The sequence below is a fragment of the Coregonus lavaretus genome, assembly GCF_964263955.1.
Source record: "Coregonus lavaretus genome assembly, chromosome: 1".
NCBI lineage: Eukaryota > Metazoa > Chordata > Actinopteri > Salmoniformes > Salmonidae > Coregonus > Coregonus lavaretus.
This window is the reverse complement of record NC_139988.1, coordinates 10920506-10939809: the sequence shown is the minus strand read 5'-3', so window position 1 is coordinate 10939809 and position 19304 is coordinate 10920506. Positions and strand designations below refer to the sequence as shown.

Below are 19304 nucleotides of genomic sequence, written 5' to 3'. Positions count from 1 at the left end.
AGGAGATGAGAAGAGGAGGAGATGAGAAGAGGAGGAGAATATCTGTGAACATCATGTCTGTAATGGAACAGCTACTGAAGCAGGCAGCTTAGAGATAGATCCGGGAGTTCAGATCCATCTGCTGTAATATGCTGTACTTACTCTGGATCCACTGGGGCCAGGACCTCCAACCTCACCAGGTACACCCTGTGGAGCGACAGAGGAGATGGGAGCAATCAATCAATCAACCAATCAATCAATCAAATGCATTTATAGCCCTCTTTACAGCAACATTTGCTACATGATTAACTGTATTGCTAGATAGTGTCTGATTACACTTCAACAACTGCATTTGGGTAGAAATGTGCTTTCCAGCAGCTTATAGGGGTCTAATTGTCCATCAATTCAATATGTCATGGAGGGCATAGAATTACATCAGGAACCTACTGGATCTCTGTGATCCAAGGCACTACTTACCTGATCACCAGCCTTTCCAGGCTCACCAGCAGCTCCCTGAGTTCCAGGCAGACCCTATAGGGATGATGGGAGAGGTATGGTTGAGATTTCAGGTCAACATGTAACATTATTGGTTGAAAATGTGAATATATAGACAAGTAATGATAGCAGAGGTAAGAATTGTGGTTGGTAACCTACCTGGAATCCGTTAGGACCAGCGGGGCCTCCCTCTCCTTTCTCTCCTTGAGCTCCCTGGAACACAAACGGGAAACGTACAGTATATCAGTGCACTGTTTAAGTATGGTGTTAGGGTGGTTCATTCATGAATTCATACAGTATGGTGTTAGGGTGGCTCATTCATGAATTCATACAGTATGGTGTTAGGGTGGCTCATGAATGAATTCATAGAGTATGGTGTTAGGGTGGCTCATGAATGAATTCATACAGTATGGTGTTAGGGTGGCTCATGAATAAATTCATACAGTATGGTGTTAGGGTGGCTCATGAATGAATTCATACAGTATGGTGTTAGGGTGGTTCATGAATGAATTCATACAGTATGGTGTTAGGGTGGTTCATGAATGAATTCATACAGTATGTGTCTCAATTTCATTACAAGGGACTGTACAGAATGTGTCAATGTACTGTAGATGTATGTGGCTAAATGTGCCATTCATTCTAAAAAAGAGATGTGTCAATACTTACAGCAGGGCCTTGGGGTCCGGGAGCACCAGAGTCACCATCTTTGCCAGGGGCGCCCTAGAAACAAGAAGATGCCATATATTACAAACCCATGAACACACACAGTGGCCTATAGACACAGGGCCCTCTTCAGACTTGAGATAAGTTGATTCAACATGGACAAGTACATTTTTTTTGACTTAAGTCCATGTTTTATTGAGTCCATGTTTTATTGAGTCCATGTTTTATTGAGTCCATGTAAGTCTACTTCTCTCTCGAGCCCTCACAGCAGTTGGAATGATTGATCCTATCTGTTTCAGGTTTTAGTATAGCTTCACTTACAACACCCCCAACAGCTCCGGCTTCTCCTCTCTCACCGGGCTTGCCGTTGTCACCCTGTAGGGAAGAGACAGACGATGTTTACTCTTACTGTACATTCATATTGTATTCAGTCAGAAACACACTGAATACACCACCCCTACCATTCATTTACATGTGTTCAGTATATGAAATAGACCAACTGTGGTGTGGTGAAAATAAAAAATTAGTAACAAACATTTAGGAGTAAAATGAATGCTTTTGTTTATTTGTTTGTATGTTTGTTTGTTTACTCACAGCAGGTCCTTTGGGTCCGGGAAATCCCATAACTCCAGGCTGACCTCTGGCTCCAGAGGGGCCTGAGGGTCCGGAGCGACCATCGTTTCCAGTGATACCCTACAGGAGAGGAGGATCATACAGGTTATCAAAGGGTTTGGTGCTCTCCTGACTGAACCAATAAAATGAATTTTCTACTATCAACTTTAGACCAAGGGACGTGGCGGTAAAAACATGTTACATCCTCTCGATAATGTCCTCTTGCCAATATAGTTTATTATACACTACCGTTCAAAAGTTTGGGGTCACTTAGAAATGTCCTTGTTTTCCAAAGAAAAGCAATTTTTTTGTCCACTAAAATAACATCAAATTGATCAGAAATACAGTGTAGACATTGTTAATGTTGTAAACGGCTATTGTAGCTGGAAACGGCTGATTTTTAATGGAATATCCACATAGGCATACAGAGGCCGATTATCAGCAACCATCAGTCCTGTGTTCCAATGGCAGGTTGTGTTTGCTAATCCAAGTTTATCATTTTAAAAGGCTAATTGATCATTAGAAAACCTTTTTGCAATTATGTTAGCACAGCTGAAAACTGTTGTGCTGATTAAAGAAGCAATAAAACTGGCCTTCTTGAGACTAGTTGAGTATCTGGAGCATCAGCAATTGTGGGTTCGATTACAGGCTCAAAATGGCCAGAAACAAATAACTTTCTTCTGAAACTCGTCAGTCTATTCTTGTTCTGAGAAATTAAGGCTATTCCATGCGAGAAATTGCCAAGAAACTGAAGATCTCTTACAACGCTGTGAACTACTACCTTCACAGAACAGAGCCAACTGGCTTTAACCAGAATAGAAAGAGGAGTGGGAGGCCCCAGTGCACAACTGAGCAAGAGGACATATACATTAGAGTGTCTAGTTTGAGAAACAGACGCCTCACAGGTCCTCAACTGGCAGCTTCATTAAATAGTACCCGCAAAACACCAGTCTCAACGTCAACAGTGAAGAGGCGACTCCGGGATGCTGACCTTCTAAGCAGAGTTGGAAAGAAAAAGCCATATCTCAGACTGGCCAATAAAAATTAAATATTAAGATGGGCAGTCTGAGATATGGCTTTTTCTTTGCAACTCTGCCTAGAAGGTCAGCACCATGGAGTCGCCTCTTCACTGTTGACATTGAGACTGGTGTTTTGCAGGTACTATTTAACGAAGCTGCCAGTTGAGGACCTGTGAGGCGTCTGTTTCTCAAACTAGACACTCTAATGTATTTGTCCTCTTGCTCAGTTGTGCACCGGGGCCTCCCACTCCTCTTTCTATTCTGGATAGAGACAGTTTGCTGGGTTCTGTGAAGGGAGTAGTACACAGCATTGTTCAAGATCTTCAGTTTGTTGGCAATTTCTCGCATAGAATAGCCTTCATTTCTCAGAACAAGAATAGACTGACGAGAAAGTTATTTGTTTCTGGCCATTTTGAGCCTGTAATCGAACCCACAATTGCTGATGCTCCCGATACTCAACTAGTCTCAAGAAGGCCAGTTTTATTGCTTCTTTAATCAGCACAAAATTTTTCAGCTGTGCTAACATAATTGCAAAAGGGTTTTCTAATGATCAATTAGCCTTTTAAAATGATAAACTTGGATTAGCAAACACAACGTGCCATTAGAACACAGTACTGAAGGTTGCTGATAATGGGCCTCTGTACGCCTATGTAGATATTCCATTAAAAATCAGCCGTTTCCAGCTACAATAGCCATTTACAACATTAACAATGTCTACACTGTATTTCTGATCAATTTGATGTTATTTTAATGGGACATTTCTAAGTGACCCCAAACTTTTGAACGGTAGTGTATATCATCGTAATAATATAGTAATTAGGTATGCACAGAGTTTATGGTGAAGTAGTACTTACAGCAGGGCCAACTTTCCCATCGGGGCCGGGGCTGCCAGGGCTACCAGTCATACCCTACAGCAAGCAGGGAGAGAAGAGCACACATTAGATCAAATCAAAGTGTATTGGTCACGTACACATTTTAGCAGATGTTACAGTGGGTGTTATAGTTGGTGTTATAGCAGGTGTTATAGTGGGTGTTATAGTGGGTGTTATAGTGGGTGTTATAGTGGGTGATGATAATGAACACAAATAATAATCAAAAACTAGAAACAGAAAGAGAGAGAGAGAGAGAGAGAGAGAGAGAGAGAGAGAGAGAGAGAGAGAGAGAGAGTGAGTGAGTGAATGAGTGAGTGAGTGAGTGAGTGAGTGAGTGAGTGAGTGAGTGAGTGAGTGAGTGAGAGAAAGAGAGAGAGAGACTGATAGAAAGAGAGAGATAGAGAGAGTGTGAGTGAGTGAGTGAGTGAGTGAGTGAGAGAAAGAGAGAGAGAGAGAGAGAGAGAGAGAGAGAGAGAGAGAGAGAGAGAGAGAGAGAGAGAGAGAGAGAGAGAAGAGAAAGAGAGTGAAAGAGAGAAGAGAGAGAGAGAGAGAGAGAGAGAGAGAGAGAGAGAGAGAGAGAGAGAGAGAGAGAGAGAGGTGGACAGGTGACACTCACCTTGGATCCAGGCATGCCAGGCTCCCCGGGGCGACCAGCCTCACCAGTGGCACCTTGGGCTCCCATTGGTCCATTGGCTCCACGCTCACCAGGGCCACCCTATCACAAGGGAAGATCAATTGGTGATGTCTGTTTCATGTTTTGATAGGTAACCATTACAGTCAGCTTCAGGGCTCAGAGATTAAATAGTGCTCTATGAGGGTAACCAAGCAACCAGGACACATACAGTCAGCATATTTAAAGTTACAATCTGCAGTTGCTACATCCATTTTTGGACTTATTAATTTATTATACATACCCATTCATTCTTGAAGAATATAACTTCTAAATGCCTCGTGAGCTTAGTTTAACTGTCCTCCCCATCAGAACCCAAAATAGAAGCTTGTTTTACTCCAATGTTTGTAAACAAAGTAAATGGAAACAAACACTGTATAGCCTCAAAACATGGTTCAATCTATAATGTTGGTATCATGGTCGGTCAGTCCTTGCATCCATAGCTCTGTCTATTCATCTGAGAGTGGTTACATTTCTCCAGGCCCATTCCTCAGCTTTTTACCAAAACTAAGGCGGGGTGCCGGCTTTGTTGTTGTTTCAATTAAGGATTCTAGCTTCAAGGATAAGGATGTTTTTGCTTATCGGCTGAATTTAATTTGGTTCAATACAATGTTCTGCTTTGAAGCTTCCAATGCTCCTTGATCTCATGTATGGCCAAACATGGTGCTTTACTCTAAACAACAGGTGCCATGTTTCTTAGACATGGACTTTATAGTTTACAGTTTATTAAATATTATTATTACTATTATTATATTGGACTATAGACTCACCTTGCCACCGGCAGCTCCATCAGAGCCGGGGAAACCACGCATACCAGGCATACCCTGTTGGAAGAAACAGGACCGACACACTGTATTACACAGGGGACCATGGCACAAAGTCAGGGTTTGACTGACAAACACTGTCCCCTGGGAATTCAAGGTATTCTACTGTATGCACATGGTGACTGAGGCACTGATGGTTGTTTGTTGGGTTTTCATATTCCAAAATCGAAATCGTAATTTACTGTAATCACATGGAGATAACAAAACACAACTTTAAAAGGAATCTGTCTGTGTAGGGACACAGTTCCTATGAGTAGGGGCACTTCAGAGAAGGGGTATCTGACATGGAAGAACGGGGCTGAGGGGTCGCGGGGGGGGGGGGGTTACTTACACGCTCTCCAGGGGGTCCAACACCACCAGCTCCACCGGGCTCACCACGAGCGCCTCTCTTTCCCTCCTCCCCAGATGGGCCGGGGGGGCCACCGGGACCAGCGGAACCCTGGTTGGAGAAAGAGGAGGAGGGGATAGAGGGTTCAGACATGAGACCAGACCTGTAGTAAACTCACCTGTCTAACAATACCTTCAGAGGAAACAGGTGTCTATACCTGGGTTAGAGACATGTAGTAAACTCACCTGTCTAACAATACCTTCAGAGGAAACAGGTGTCTATACCTGGGTTAGAGACATGTAGTAAACTCACCTGTCTAACAATACCTTCAGAGGAAACAGGTGTCTATACCTGGGTTAGAGACATGTACTAAACTCACCTGTCTAACAATACCTTCAGAGGAAACAGGTGTCTATACCTGGGTTAGAGACTTGTAGTAAACTCACCTGTCTAACAATACCTTCAGAGGAAACAGGTGTCTATACCTGGGTTAGAGACCTGTGGTCCGGTTTCCCAGACGCAGATTAAGCATAATCCTGGACAAAAAAGCTATGTCATTGGGGATTCTCCAGTGAACATGCTTTTTGGTCCACAACTGGGCTTGCTTAATCTGTGTCCCGGAAATCGGCCCTAAATGTTTTGAGACATGGTTAAGTTGATGTTTCCATAGGTTATATATAATGGAGGTCCAACTTACAGGCTCTCCCTTTACACCGGGCTCTCCCTTGGGGCCTTGGGCTCCGTGCTCACCCTGAAAGGGGAAAACACAGAAATCACATCAGCACTAGAGGTTGATGGCACCTTAATTGGGTAGGTCGGGCTCGTGGTAATGGCTGGAGTGGAATGAGTGGAATGGTATCAAATATATCAATCACATGGTTTGATTCCATTCCATTCGCTCTATTCCAGCCATTATTATGAGCCGTCCTCCCCTCAGCAGCCTCCTCTTCACATCAGGTAACACTCACCACTACTTCCTGGTCAATACTACACATCACAAAATTGAGTGCAGTGCCACAAACGTTTCATAGTTTTTATACCCCCATAGAGATGCATTAAATTACTGTGTTGTACTGAATTCTGTGTAGTACCAATTCACAAAGCAATACTCAGCACCAATCAAAACAGTCCAAGCACAGCACAAAATGGAGCAGAGCTGCAAACGTTTACATTAAATGCTATCTGACCAATTTACAAAATAGTGATCGTAACAGTGGTACTCACATGGTTACCCTTGGGGCCGGGGCCACCACCAGCTCCGGGAGGTCCAGCGGGGCCACGGGATCCTGGGAAACCAGGAGCACCAGAGATACCAACAGCACCCTATGGGACAGACAAGAGAACACACACGTTAATGCTCCACAACCAGTATGCATGCACATACTATAGTCTTAGTGGCTTTGCATAGAAGCGTCTGCTAAATGGCATTTATTATCATTAGTATATTATGTATTGTATTACCAGTGTTCATTTGAACATAATCAATCATAGATCATCAGTTTGATGTATCCACAAGGGTCATACTTACAGTGGCACCCTTTCCTCCTGGTTGGCCATCACTTCCGGGGGCACCCTGTTTGGTTACAGGAAAGGAGAGGGAAACAGAGGGGAAGAGAGGGGGGGACATTATATTACAGTAAACTTCAGGGGTCAGGGGTTAAATGGTGCACTATGAGGGTAACCATAAGCATATACACATATATAAGGATAATTACCTATATAAAGATAAGGACCTATATAAAGATAATGACCTATATAAAGATAAGGACCTATACATATATAAGATAAGGACATATAAGCATAGGCAACCAGGACAAATAATAATATAAGCATGTAAGGGCAACCATGTACAACAGTACTCACAGAGGGTCCAGCAGCACCAGCGGGTCCAGGGTTACCGGGCTCTCCACGAGATCCTTGGGGTCCGTCTGAGCCACGGCCTCCCTGAGGACCGGTCTCTCCCTAAAGGGGGCAGCAGAGAGGACAATAGGAGGGTGCTGGGTGTTCACATTTGAGACTGATGTTATTGTTTTGTGTGTGTGTGTGTATGTGTGTGTGTGTGTGTGTGTGTGTGTGTGTGTGTAGTGTGTGTGTGTGTGTGTGTGTGTGCGTGTGTGTGTGTGTGTGTGTGTGTGTGTGTGTGTGCGTGTGCGTATGCGTGTGAATGTAGGAAGAGAATGAATCATTGTTTGTTTTTATGTGTCACTGTTTCCTCTCTAATAGAGCTCTGTACATTACAGTAGTCTCTTACTGTTTCCTCTCTAATAGAGCTCTGTACATTACAGTAGTCTCTTACTGTTTCCTCTCTAATAGAGCTCTGTACATTACAGTAGTCTCTCACTGTTTCCTCTCTAATAGAGCTCTGTACATTACAGTAGTCTCTCACTGTTTCCTCTCTAATAGAGCTCTGTACATTACAGTAGTCTCTCACTGTTTCCTCTCTAATAGAGCTCTGTATATTACAGTAGCCTACAGTTAAGAGACAGGACGGCGGTGTTCCACGAGGTGTTAATCTGCCATCAGGTGGCCACTACCTGTATCAGATCAGGTTCTCAATCTGGGTCCTAATTCTCTGCCCTTCTGCCCCAAGACTGCACTTGTTCACTTCCCTTCATGGATTTCAGAGGAAAGGACTGGCGTAAGAAATATGGCTGAAACTGACTCCAATGCTATCCAATTGAGAGATAATTGGGAAGCAACAAATGGATTAGGGTTAGGGGTAGGGGTTTGGGGTTTAGGGGTAGGGGTTTGGGGTTTAGGGTTTAGGGGTAGGGGTTTGGGGTTTAGGGGTAGGGGTTTGGGGTTTAGGGGTAGGGGTTTGGGGTTTAGGGGTAGGTGTTTGGGGTTAGGAGTTAGGGGGTGGGAGGTGGGGGCTATGACATACCTTAGCTCCAGCGCCTCCGGGGAATCCAGGGGGACCAGATGGGCCAGTGGGTCCCTGAAGAGATCAAATAAAAATTATTTAGTTAAATTCACAGTCAGAACTAACACATGGCACTGAGTGGTGTACTCTGAATTGCTACGACAGGTAAGGTTAGTCACCAGTAATAAAGATACTTACAGGGGATCCAGCAGGACCAGAGTTACCATCATTACCACGAGCACCCTAGAGGAAGAGGTTTTACACTGTTATGACCATTCTCTACTAAATATTCCAAAAGCCAGACATGGGCATGGTGAACATCTTTAGTTATTTATTGTACTGCAGCAATACTTTTACTATATGACAACAAGTCACAGACTTGTCTGTGTCATTCTAGATAGTGTTTACAGTATTGCTGCTATTCATAGTTGTGGTTATGTGTTATACTTACATTCAATCAATAAATTCAATCAACCAATCAACCAATCACCAACCAATCAGTCAATCACCAACCAACCAATCAATCAATCAATCAATAACCAACCAACCAATCAATCAATAAATCACCAACCAACCAACCAACCAACCAACCACCAACCAATCAATCAATCAATCAATCAATCAATCAATCAATCTCTCAAATGAACAGTGAAGGTTGTGCTGTGCAGTCCTTACAGAAGGGCCAGCGGGTCCGGGGCGGCCTCTCTCACCAGGAAGACCACGAGCACCCTGGGAAGAGGAAGAGGGAGGAAGAGAGGAGTAAGAGAGGGAGGAAGAGGAGAGGAAGAGAGGGGGGAAGAGAGGAGGAAGAGAGGGAGGCAGAGGGGGAGGAAGAGAGAGAGGAAGAGGGGGAGGAAGAGAGAGAGTTCTGTAACGCTAGAGAGTACAGTAATGACTAAACAATGTCAATGGCTGGCTACTTTTACTGGACCGTAATGTTTGTTCAGAAAACTGACATTATTTAGTAATTTCTACTACTGGAAGGCAGGTTGATGTCTTTAAAGTTCCTAAGAGTTAATGGCCTCTGATATGTTTATTGAGACGAGAGCATTACTCAAATCAAAGTGCATTTGTCAGATGCACAGGATACTCACCATAGCACCGGGGTTACCGTTGGATCCAGGGGCACCACCCTCTCCCTGTGGTCAGAGGGAACAGATGAGTTCTCCAGTACAGGTAACGATAGACGTACATTGTGATAGATATCATTAGATTGACCTCTAACCTTAGGGCCGGCTGGGCCACCATCTCCCTTGGCTCCATCCATTCCATTGAAACCCTGAGGAGGAAATCAAAGAGCATTTTTAGGTGTCATTCTGTACGATTAGGAGTTTAATGCAGGAATGTAGTAGTGTCATGGCTGTCATATCATCATGGGATTAGGGTGAAGTTGCCCCTAGTCGCTTTTCTTGGGTCAGTTATACATTTCCCCTACTAATGGTTAGGGATTGGATTTCGGGAGGGAAAGCTGATCCTAGATCTGAACCTAGGGGAAACTTCACCCTGGAGCATCCTCATGTCCCTCCTCCTACTACTCACTCTATGTCCCTTGATGCCGGGGAGGCCAGGAGTTCCGGGGGTTCCACGAGCACCCTGTAGGGCAGAAGAAGAAGGAATGTTGTGGACTCGTCTACATAACAGACATAAATACATGTACTGTATGTCTTTTCAGTGCTGAAACTAACTTGACTTTGTATTAGTGGTTATTTACTTTAATGTTCATCTATTAGAATGGTTCTAATTCAATTTTAAAGTCCACCCTGTAGGTTCTCTACTTTAAAGTCCACCCTGTAGGTCCTCTACTTTAAAGTCCACCCTGTAGGTCCTCTACTTTAAAGTCTACCCTGTAGGTCCTCTACTTTAAAGTCCACCCTGTAGGTCCTCTACTTTAAAGTCCAACCTGTAGGTCCTCTACTTTAAAGTCCACCCTGTAGGTCCTCTACTTTAAAATCCACCTTGTAGGTCCTCTACTTTAAAGTCCACCCTGTAGGTCCTCTACTTTAAAGTCCACCCTGTAGGTCCTCTACTTTAAAGTCCACCCTGTAGGTCCTCTACTTTAAAGTCCACCCTGTAGGTCCTCTACTTTAAAGTCCACCCTGTAGGACCTCTACTTTAAAGTCCACCCTGTAGGTCCTCTACTTTAAAGATCACCCTGTAGGTCCTCTACTTTAAAGTCCACCCTGTAGGTCCTCTACTTTAAAGATCAATCTGTAGGTCCTTTACTGATATTTGGGCTGCATCCCAAATAGCACCCTATTCACCATATAGTGCACTACTTTTGACCAGAGACCTGAGGGCACTGCATAGGGAACAGGGAGCCATTTGGAACCCATACTTGGTATCAGAACCAGGTCTGTTTGGATAGGCGCATCTGACCCTTGATCTATAGGGTTAGAGGGCCACTCACCTGAGGGCCAGCGGAGCCACGCTCACCGGGGCGACCAGACCTGCCAGGCTCACCCTGCAGAGGAGAGAGGAGAGCGAGGTTAATGGAGAGACAGAGAGGTTCTCTCACTGTGAACAATGCTAATGGCAAACAGTGATAATAATGTGGCATAACAAATTGCATAAAAAAGTGATGATAAAATTCCATATATTATGATTATATTATATATATATATATATATATATATATATATATATATATATATATGTATATATATATATATATATATATATATATATTATGAATACAGTATGTATGCAATGATGTAATCATAACATGTCAATATACAGTGGGGGGAAATATGATGGTGTAAGTTGAATATATACAGTGGGGGGAAATGTTATGATGTAAGTTGAATATTTACAGTGGGGGAAAATATTATGGTGTAAGTCGCAAAGGAGGAAAACTAGAGGAAGTCTACGGTGAGTTCTGTTTACTGTCTTTACTAATGATCAGGGTTTCTGAGCTACAGATCTGACAAATGGAATGAGATAGAAGGAAAGTTGAGATCATGAAAACATTACTTACATTATCTCCGTTCTTGCCTGGGGGGCCCATTGTACCACGTTGACCCATGGGACCCTACAGGGAACAAACAAGCATGAAGGGAGGTGTGTGTGTGTGTGTGTGTGTTGCTTTGTGTCAAGGTCAAAGGTTACTGGTGTATAGTATACAGTTATTCTGACTGCAATACATCACAAATGACAGGGCTCAGTGAAATATAATGTACACGAGAGTGTGAATAGTCAGTGTTTGTGTGTGTGGGCGTGGGAGGTGGCTACTACAACATGGTCATGGACAGGAAGTGATGCGTTCAGAATGTGTGTGAATTGATATTTACAGGCAGAGGAAGTTGTAATTTTTGTATACTCACAGCACTGCCAGGCTCACCGGGCTCGCCAGGGGGACCATGATGACCGGGCGGACCCTGGCGGAGGACATGAACACAGATCAGACCATGTGACACAGGGTATATAAGCTATAAGACTTATTATTATAACAAATGATGGGACATTTTCCAGGAAACAAATGAATCCTAGTCCTGTATGTACTAAAAGGCTTTTTCAAAGGAGATTCTCCATTGAGTATACTTTGTAGTCCCACACTAGTGTTAATCTCCGTCCGGGAAACCGGCCCTATAAGACGTAGTGTTTTAAGACATAAATATACTACTGCCATTTTTTTTAAACAATTATAACTGGAATGATTTTCACACCTATAGACATATTATGGTCAGAGGGAACTGATGACATTAGAATGTACCTGGTATATTGAAGACAGATTAAAATAAAAATGAGATGAGTGAAGTTGGTGTTGTTGACAACACATCAAATTATGAATGAGAGGATACTTACAGTGTTGCCTGGTGGGCCAGGGAGACCACGGGGACCCATTGGGCCCTGTTGGAAAACACAACAACCAATGAATCAAGTCATCCATTTCCAGCAGTACTTTACCTCTTTTGATTGAGATAAAGTGATTCTGTGAGATATTGTTATCTAAAGGATTAAATATATAGCTGATCATTGTGAGCGATCACTACCAGAGGACTACTGCAAACCTGAAAGCATCTTACTGTTTAATAACTAGCTTAGTATAAAATATACTGTGTCGACAGGATCCATGATCTTCTTCAAAAACACCAATACCAATCTGGTCTGCCTGGGGTCTGGCTATGTGATTGCGTAACTCTGACAGCTATTTTTGTAGATGTTTGGTAATAGACCATTGTTGGCCATTCGTGAAGACAGTTTTGCATTGCAGCAGTCCACAATAGCATACATGAGCTGTGTTTCGTATAGTTATGATACTGTCCCTCCTGAAGGGGTTTGTCTCAGCGAGGACCATTTTGGAAAAAAGTGTTTTAATTAGTACTTTTATGTGCTATCCTCTGGGAATACAATGTACATGTATATCTTGCTGTATATGTTTTTACGAAAAAATTTAATAAATTTAATTCAATTTAGCCTGGAAATGTGGCTTCCCTCTCTGTATTAAACAGCACAGAGGAAGCAAAAAATACATTGGTACCATTGGTCCCTGTTGAGCCTGGCCGCCGCTGGATTTCTCATCATAACCATGGTGCATCTGAGGAGAGAAGTTCTGTAGGGAAGGAAAGACATGATCAATTGGTTTCTAAAAATGGTTAGCTTTGGATGTTTCTAAAGCATACAACATAGAGATGACAAAACATCTAAATACGTTTATAACTGGTTATAACTGTTAATAACACTGTCTGTAAGTAATGTTTATAATTGGTTATAACTGTTAATAACACTGTCTGTAAGTAATGTTTATAATTGGTTATAACTGTTAATAACACTGTCTGTAAGTAATGTTTATAATTGGTTATAACTGTTAATAACTCTGTCTGCAAGTAATGTTTATAATTGGTTATAACCGTTAATAACACTGTCTGTACTGTAAGTAATGTTTACAATTGGTTATAACTGTTAATAACACTGTATATACTATAAGTCATGTTTATAATTGGTTATAACTGTTAATAACACTGTCTGTAAGTAATGTTTACAATTGGTTATAACTGTTGATAACACTGTCTGTAAGTCATGTTTATAATTGGTTATAACTGTTAATAACACTGTCTGTAAGTCATGTTTATAATTGGTTATATATGTTAATAACACTGTCTGTAAGTCATGTTTATAATTGTTTATAACTGTTAATAACACTGTCTGTAAGTCATGTTTATAATTGGTTATAACTGTTAATAACACTGTCTGTAAGTAATGTTTATAATTGGTTATTTTTAGTGATCCAATTGACATTTTAGTCATTTTGCAGACGCTCTTATCCAGAGCGACTTACAATTAGTGAGTGCATACATTTTTCATACTGGCCCCCCGTGGGCCAGTATGAAGATATGTATGAATAACTGTTAATAACACTGTCTGTAACTCAAACTCCCAAATGGCACCCTATTCCCTATATAGCGCACTACTTTTGACCAGGGACCATAGTCCAAAAGTAGTGTTCTATGAAGGGAATGGGCTCTGGTCAAAAGTAGTGCACTATATAGGGAACAGGGTGCCATTTGGGATGTAGCTTTAGTCATATAGGGTGAAAAAACTGCTTGCTACATCCAACAATTCATCATAAAATGGGGCTAGTATCTACTATTATCACTATTAACAAGTCTTTCTAGTCCAAAGCTCTTCAACCCTGTTCCTGGAGAACTACCATCCTGTAGGTTTTCAATCCAACTCTAATCTAGCGCACCTGATTCTAATAATTAGAATCTGGTACAAGACTGGCATTAACTGGATATTAATAACTCTGGTACAAGACTGGTAGTAACTGGATATTAATAACTCTGGTACAAGACTGGTAGTAACTGGACATGAATAACTCTGGTACAAGACTGGTAGTAACTGGATATTAATAACTGGTACAAGACTGGTAGTAACTGGACATGAATAACTCTGGTACAAGACTGGTAGTAACTGGATATTAATAACTCTGGTACAAGACTGGTAGTAACTGGATATTAATAACTCTGGTACAAGACTGGTAGTAAGTGGATATTAATAACTCTGGTACAAGACTGGTAGTAACTGGATATTAATAACTCTGGTACAAGACTGGTAGTAACTGGATATTAATAACTCTGGTACAAGACTGGTAGTAAGTGGATATTAATAACTCTGGTACAAGACTGGTAGTAACTGGATATTAATAACTCTGGTACAAGACTGGTAGTAACTGGACATGAATAACTCTGGTACAAGACTGGTAGTAACTGGACATGAATAACTCTGGTACAAGACCGGTAGTAACTGGACAATATCCACAGGAAATAGGCAGTGGATATTATTTTGTCATGGAGGTTACTTACTCCGCCGCCAAGGCCAGGAGGTCCAGGGGGGCCTGGGGGACCGGGAAGGCCAGGCTGGCCGTCCATGCCATCGTTACCGGGAACACCCTCAGGACCCTGGAGAGATGTACAGACAGACAGACAGCTAGTCAGTAACAGAGACAGAGAGATGGACAGACAGCTACTCAGTAACAGCTCAGCCTTCAACAACCCATGGCTGAGTTACTTAGATAAATACAGTTCTGTGTGCACTGCATTAGACAAATCAAGACTATCTTCTAATGCACTTCATAAGATAAATGATATTTGAATTGGTATAGACCTAAAAATGGTGAAGTAGTGCATGTCGTGAATCACATTCTGCCTTTGTTGATTTCTTTCTTTAAAATGTCTCAAATCATTAACACTGCTTGGTATGCAAGTGCTGATTAGGCAACTCAAAGAGTAGAGGCTGCAGCATGGGCTACAAACCTACATGGAACAATGATCCATACATTTGACCTGTGTTGCAAAGGTAAAGGTTTAACCAAAGGTCAATAGGTCAATATGTTGAATATTTGGAAAATCGATTTCAGTCCCTAGAAACTAATGTCAACCTTTACTTTTAAAGACTGGTGTAAGTTAAACAGTAAAATAACATTGTACTGTAAAAACTATAATGCAAAATAGCTTTGCTGTGTTCAATAGGTGTGTTCAATAGGTGTGTTCAATAGGTGTGTTCAATAGGTGAGTTAAATAGGTGTGTTCAATAGGTGTGTTCAATAGGTGTGTTCAATAGGTGTGTTCAATAGGTGAGTTCAATAGGTGTGTTCATGAGGTGTGTTCAATAGGTGTGTTCCATAGGTATTTTATATAGGTGTGTTCAATAGGTGTGTAAACTCAGAACCTAATCTCACTGGTTAGTTACTCCATTTGATTCTGTACTGAACAGAAGCAGCAGATAAGCCAAAGACCATCTCCAGCTCCTCCCCTTCCTAAATGTCCAGCTGTGTTTACAATCCTTTACAGTTCAAATCCCAACCTCCACTTCAAGCACCACTTCCGCAAAGCCATGATTTGTCAGAATAATCAATGACACTAATCCACCATACCAGAATATGTTTTTCCTTAGGCCTCTCATGGAACAACTAAACCATAGACACGTAGCTAGCTATACAATTGAATTCCAGAAAAGAAACAACTTCAAGTTGAACTTCAAGTTAAACTTATGTCCTAAATTTAACTTGAAACTTACATCATCACCCTTGGGGCCAACTTCTCCCTGTGGTCCCTGAGGGAGAACAACAAGAGAAGGAGAATCAGGTGTGCTGCAGTGCTGCTTTCACAATTAGAGAGGTGTAGGTCTACTGAGAGAGGTGTAGGTCTACTGAGAGAGGTGTAGGTCTACCGCAGGCAGTACACATGTACATTAGGTCTAGCACAAATAAAGGCATTGAACGTTTGTTTGGTGGAGGGTCAAATGGTAAGCCTACAGCACATTCGAAAGGTATCACAGTTTGAATGAACTGAAATGAATAGCATGCACCGCACATTTCAACAAATATTACCCATAACGAACATAATGGGCTCATTCATGATGCCTAAAAGCAGGTTAATATGAAAACAGTCATGCACTAATACATTTTCACCGACATAAATCAATCCTAGGGGTAAAATGTGCATAAATACCTTAGGCACCACCGTGGGACCTATGAAATCAATTGAGAGGAAAATATAATATTATTATTAGCCCTTGTAAACTCATATCAAACATGAACTGTGTACTAGTAGTATCATGTAAAACAATTATTCTCAATGTACAATAATACTGTGTTGACAATGAATGCATGATGGCTGGACCCCATACAGCAGTGTGAAGGCATCACAGACCTAATGCTGATTAGGCCTATATATGAGGGGATGTGAGTGTAAAATGAATCTACACATCCACATCTCCAGCATTGAACAGGGTTCATCCATTCATTAAGAAGGTGGAAGGGAAAAGAGAAGTAATAGTAATATCCAATTTGATTATTTGCTGCTCATCCTCAATAAGGTATCCACAGTGCATTCTAAGTAATGGCCAGCCCAGTCTGGCCGGTGTAGCCTAAGGCCTGCTCGGTTCCTTTTGGGGTTTGTCCCCCTCTGTCTATAACTGGAAACGTTGCAGCCAACTTGTACCACTAGGCAGCGCCAGAACGCTACCACAAAGCACAGGTGTATAAGATCATCAAAGGTAGGCTACCCTCCTCTGAGTCGTCGGGGCAGATAGGACAGCATTCGCCGTCGGGGATGATAGGGTCGGCGCAGTCGGTTGTGTCCTCACAAATCACTTCGTCGCACATAACGGTTCCGCTGTCGCAGACGCAGATCTGGCAGGGTTCTGGTTTCCACACATCCTTATCGTTGTACTGTTGGCCATCCAACGAGCAGCTGCCGAATCCACCTGGGAAGATGGAGAGTTTTGGGGACGCAAGGTAAGTCACATGGCAAATAAATATACCTATCAGAAGTTATCATTTCAGAAGTAAAACAATGCACGTACCTATACTGTCTGTAGGTCTGATAAAAATGAGACATAATTTAAACAGAACAAACTGTTTAGGCCTACTACTTCTAACGTGTAGGCTAAACCCAAACCTCTTTTAATAAAAATGACACAATACAGGAAAAACTAGAAAATAGCAAACCAGTCATGACTGTGAAACTCAAGTCCTGCCACAGGTAGGCCTAATGTAGGATTCTAGGAGGCCTCAATTAATGATATAGGTCTAAGTTTGGCTATGCCTAGACCTACCAAGATCCCAAAGGCTCAAGGCCCAACTTGAGAATCCTTTAGATATTTCTTAGATATAGGCCTATTTAGAGAATTCTTCAGAAAAAGCCCACAGAGACCCTACTACTCCCTACTATAAGCATAAATTAACTGAATGTCCTATTGCATTGCACTAGTTGTTGCCTTTGCAGTAGACCAGCATTGGCCAAAGGCCATGGGGATGTCTAATGGAAGTTGTAACGTGGTCGCTGAAAATGGCCCCTTGAAACATAAAAAGGTTTCCAAATGCTTTGTGGCATGCATAATGTGTAATGGCAATTACCAAGGCCTCTGTTTGAACTTTGAACTACAAGTGATGCTATAGTCAACATCAGACAGGCCTGTAGGCTTGGCCCTCTGGCTGGGGTTCGGGTGGGGCCCTATCCTTGTGTTGTAATTCTAGTGATGAGGCCTACATTTCTAATATGTACCACATGGCGGCGCTCCCAGGCTGTACAATGACATTATCCTACGAGCCACACGCCCCTAGCTATATCCAATCTGATTAATTGATGTCTAGACAATTCCACTGAAGACGTCATAGTTAAACTATTTTCACTTAATTTGCCTCCCTGGTTTAAAGTTATTCTAAAGCAAAAACGTATTCTTGCAGATTCCATGGAGTTTATTAAATAGGTTACAAACTTCAATTTATACTAGTAGGTTAATGAAGAATAAGGCGTAGCTTTCCTATTTTCTAATCTTTCAGGAGCTCGTTCCAGTCCAGGTATAATTCGTTGTTGCGTTTGTACATAATATAATTCCTAGATTTTGGTGATAGGCCTCAGTTGCAAATTAACTTTTGTTCTGAGCTTTTTTTCAGAAAAATATGTCCCTATTGCTTATTTTTATTTAATTAACATCAGTAATATACTTTTTTCAAGTGGTTTGTATATTTGTAGTTTATTCCAATTCCATCTGAACATCATGTCATCATTGCGCATCCAAGCTTTTGCAGCAGCTAGAATTCCCCTTGCCGGAGGACAAGGAATAAATAGCGCGTGAACAGCGAGGGCAGGGGCGCTCTAAACATGTGTCTGCACGCCAGGGAACACTCAGCCATGGAAGCAGAAAAATATAAAATCCTTGTTCAATGCATCGAGCTTCGGAGCTCCAAAAGCAATGGTATAACCCCTTTGATGATGTTTGCTGACAATTTAACGCCAAGTGTCCCACAGGGTAGGTAAGCATCATTTGCAACATCCCAAACACAAAAGAAAAGTGCGCAGCATCCTTTTACGCGCTATCCAATTGTTCCTGCGAGCGTCCCTGTCCCATAATCTCATATAAAGTGATACTTACTATCGTCCTCTCCTTGACCTCTCGCCAATAGCACTGTTGCGCTTAACAACAGCGCTAACCGAATATCCACAAAGCTGAACATGTCTAAATATTAGACATGTAGACTCTTTGAGGCAAGGGAAATCCTGGTTTTACTCCTCAGACTCCAACCATAAAACGTAGGGTCCGGTTCTTTGTTACTCCAATCCAGACCCTGACAGAACCTCCCTACTGCCTAAACAAATGAGTAAACTGGGCTTTTATATGCCAAACTTTTGGGGAGGTCTTGGGAGCAGAAGATAAGTTGTACATGTTCAAGAGAAAGGAGTCCCTCCTTCACAGTTCGGGGGGGGGGGGGGGGGGTTTAAAACATGTCAAACGAGTTCACATTTTGGTTAAAACGTGGACATTCAAACACGGGGGCTGTCATCTTCCGACTCCATGGATTTACTTTGCATATTCAAACGAACTATATTCAATCCTATTTAAATCTTGATAGTAGACTATTCAACTTGAGGCAACGTGTCAGCAACGTTTTTAAATCAACATTTTGGAACATGCAATCAAGTGTTTCATTATTTCAATTGCGTTGTATGCTAAGGATTTTATTTGATGTCGAATAG

General features: G+C 42.0%; 1 protein-coding gene across 1 annotated transcript in view; it reads right to left on the bottom strand.

Annotated features, from left to right (window-relative positions):
- The window catches only part of LOC311121042 (uncharacterized protein), a 35016-nt gene extending 16099 nt beyond the window's left edge, over nt 1–18917 (bottom strand). The window contains exons 1-30 of the mRNA XM_084157919.1: nt 18703–18917; nt 16831–17031; nt 16275–16294; nt 15841–15876; nt 14628–14723; nt 12803–12874; nt 12127–12171; nt 11646–11699; nt 11300–11353; nt 10733–10786; nt 9865–9918; nt 9551–9604; nt 9420–9464; nt 9001–9054; nt 8524–8568; nt 8347–8400; nt 7326–7424; nt 6991–7035; nt 6687–6785; nt 6160–6213; nt 5466–5573; nt 5081–5134; nt 4257–4355; nt 3623–3676; nt 1732–1830; nt 1459–1512; nt 1141–1194; nt 634–687; nt 457–510; nt 142–186 (exon numbers count right to left, since the gene is read on the bottom strand). Coding sequence (XP_084014045.1) covers nt 142–186; nt 457–510; nt 634–687; nt 1141–1194; nt 1459–1512; nt 1732–1830; nt 3623–3676; nt 4257–4355; nt 5081–5134; nt 5466–5573; nt 6160–6213; nt 6687–6785; nt 6991–7035; nt 7326–7424; nt 8347–8400; nt 8524–8568; nt 9001–9054; nt 9420–9464; nt 9551–9604; nt 9865–9918; nt 10733–10786; nt 11300–11353; nt 11646–11699; nt 12127–12171; nt 12803–12874; nt 14628–14723; nt 15841–15876; nt 16275–16294; nt 16831–17031; nt 18703–18784 — 1992 coding nt within the window. The 5' untranslated portion in view covers nt 18785–18917. The remainder of the gene's footprint in view (nt 1–141; nt 187–456; nt 511–633; nt 688–1140; nt 1195–1458; nt 1513–1731; nt 1831–3622; nt 3677–4256; nt 4356–5080; nt 5135–5465; nt 5574–6159; nt 6214–6686; nt 6786–6990; nt 7036–7325; nt 7425–8346; nt 8401–8523; nt 8569–9000; nt 9055–9419; nt 9465–9550; nt 9605–9864; nt 9919–10732; nt 10787–11299; nt 11354–11645; nt 11700–12126; nt 12172–12802; nt 12875–14627; nt 14724–15840; nt 15877–16274; nt 16295–16830; nt 17032–18702) is intronic.
- Between the last annotated feature and the right edge of the window lie 387 nt (nt 18918–19304).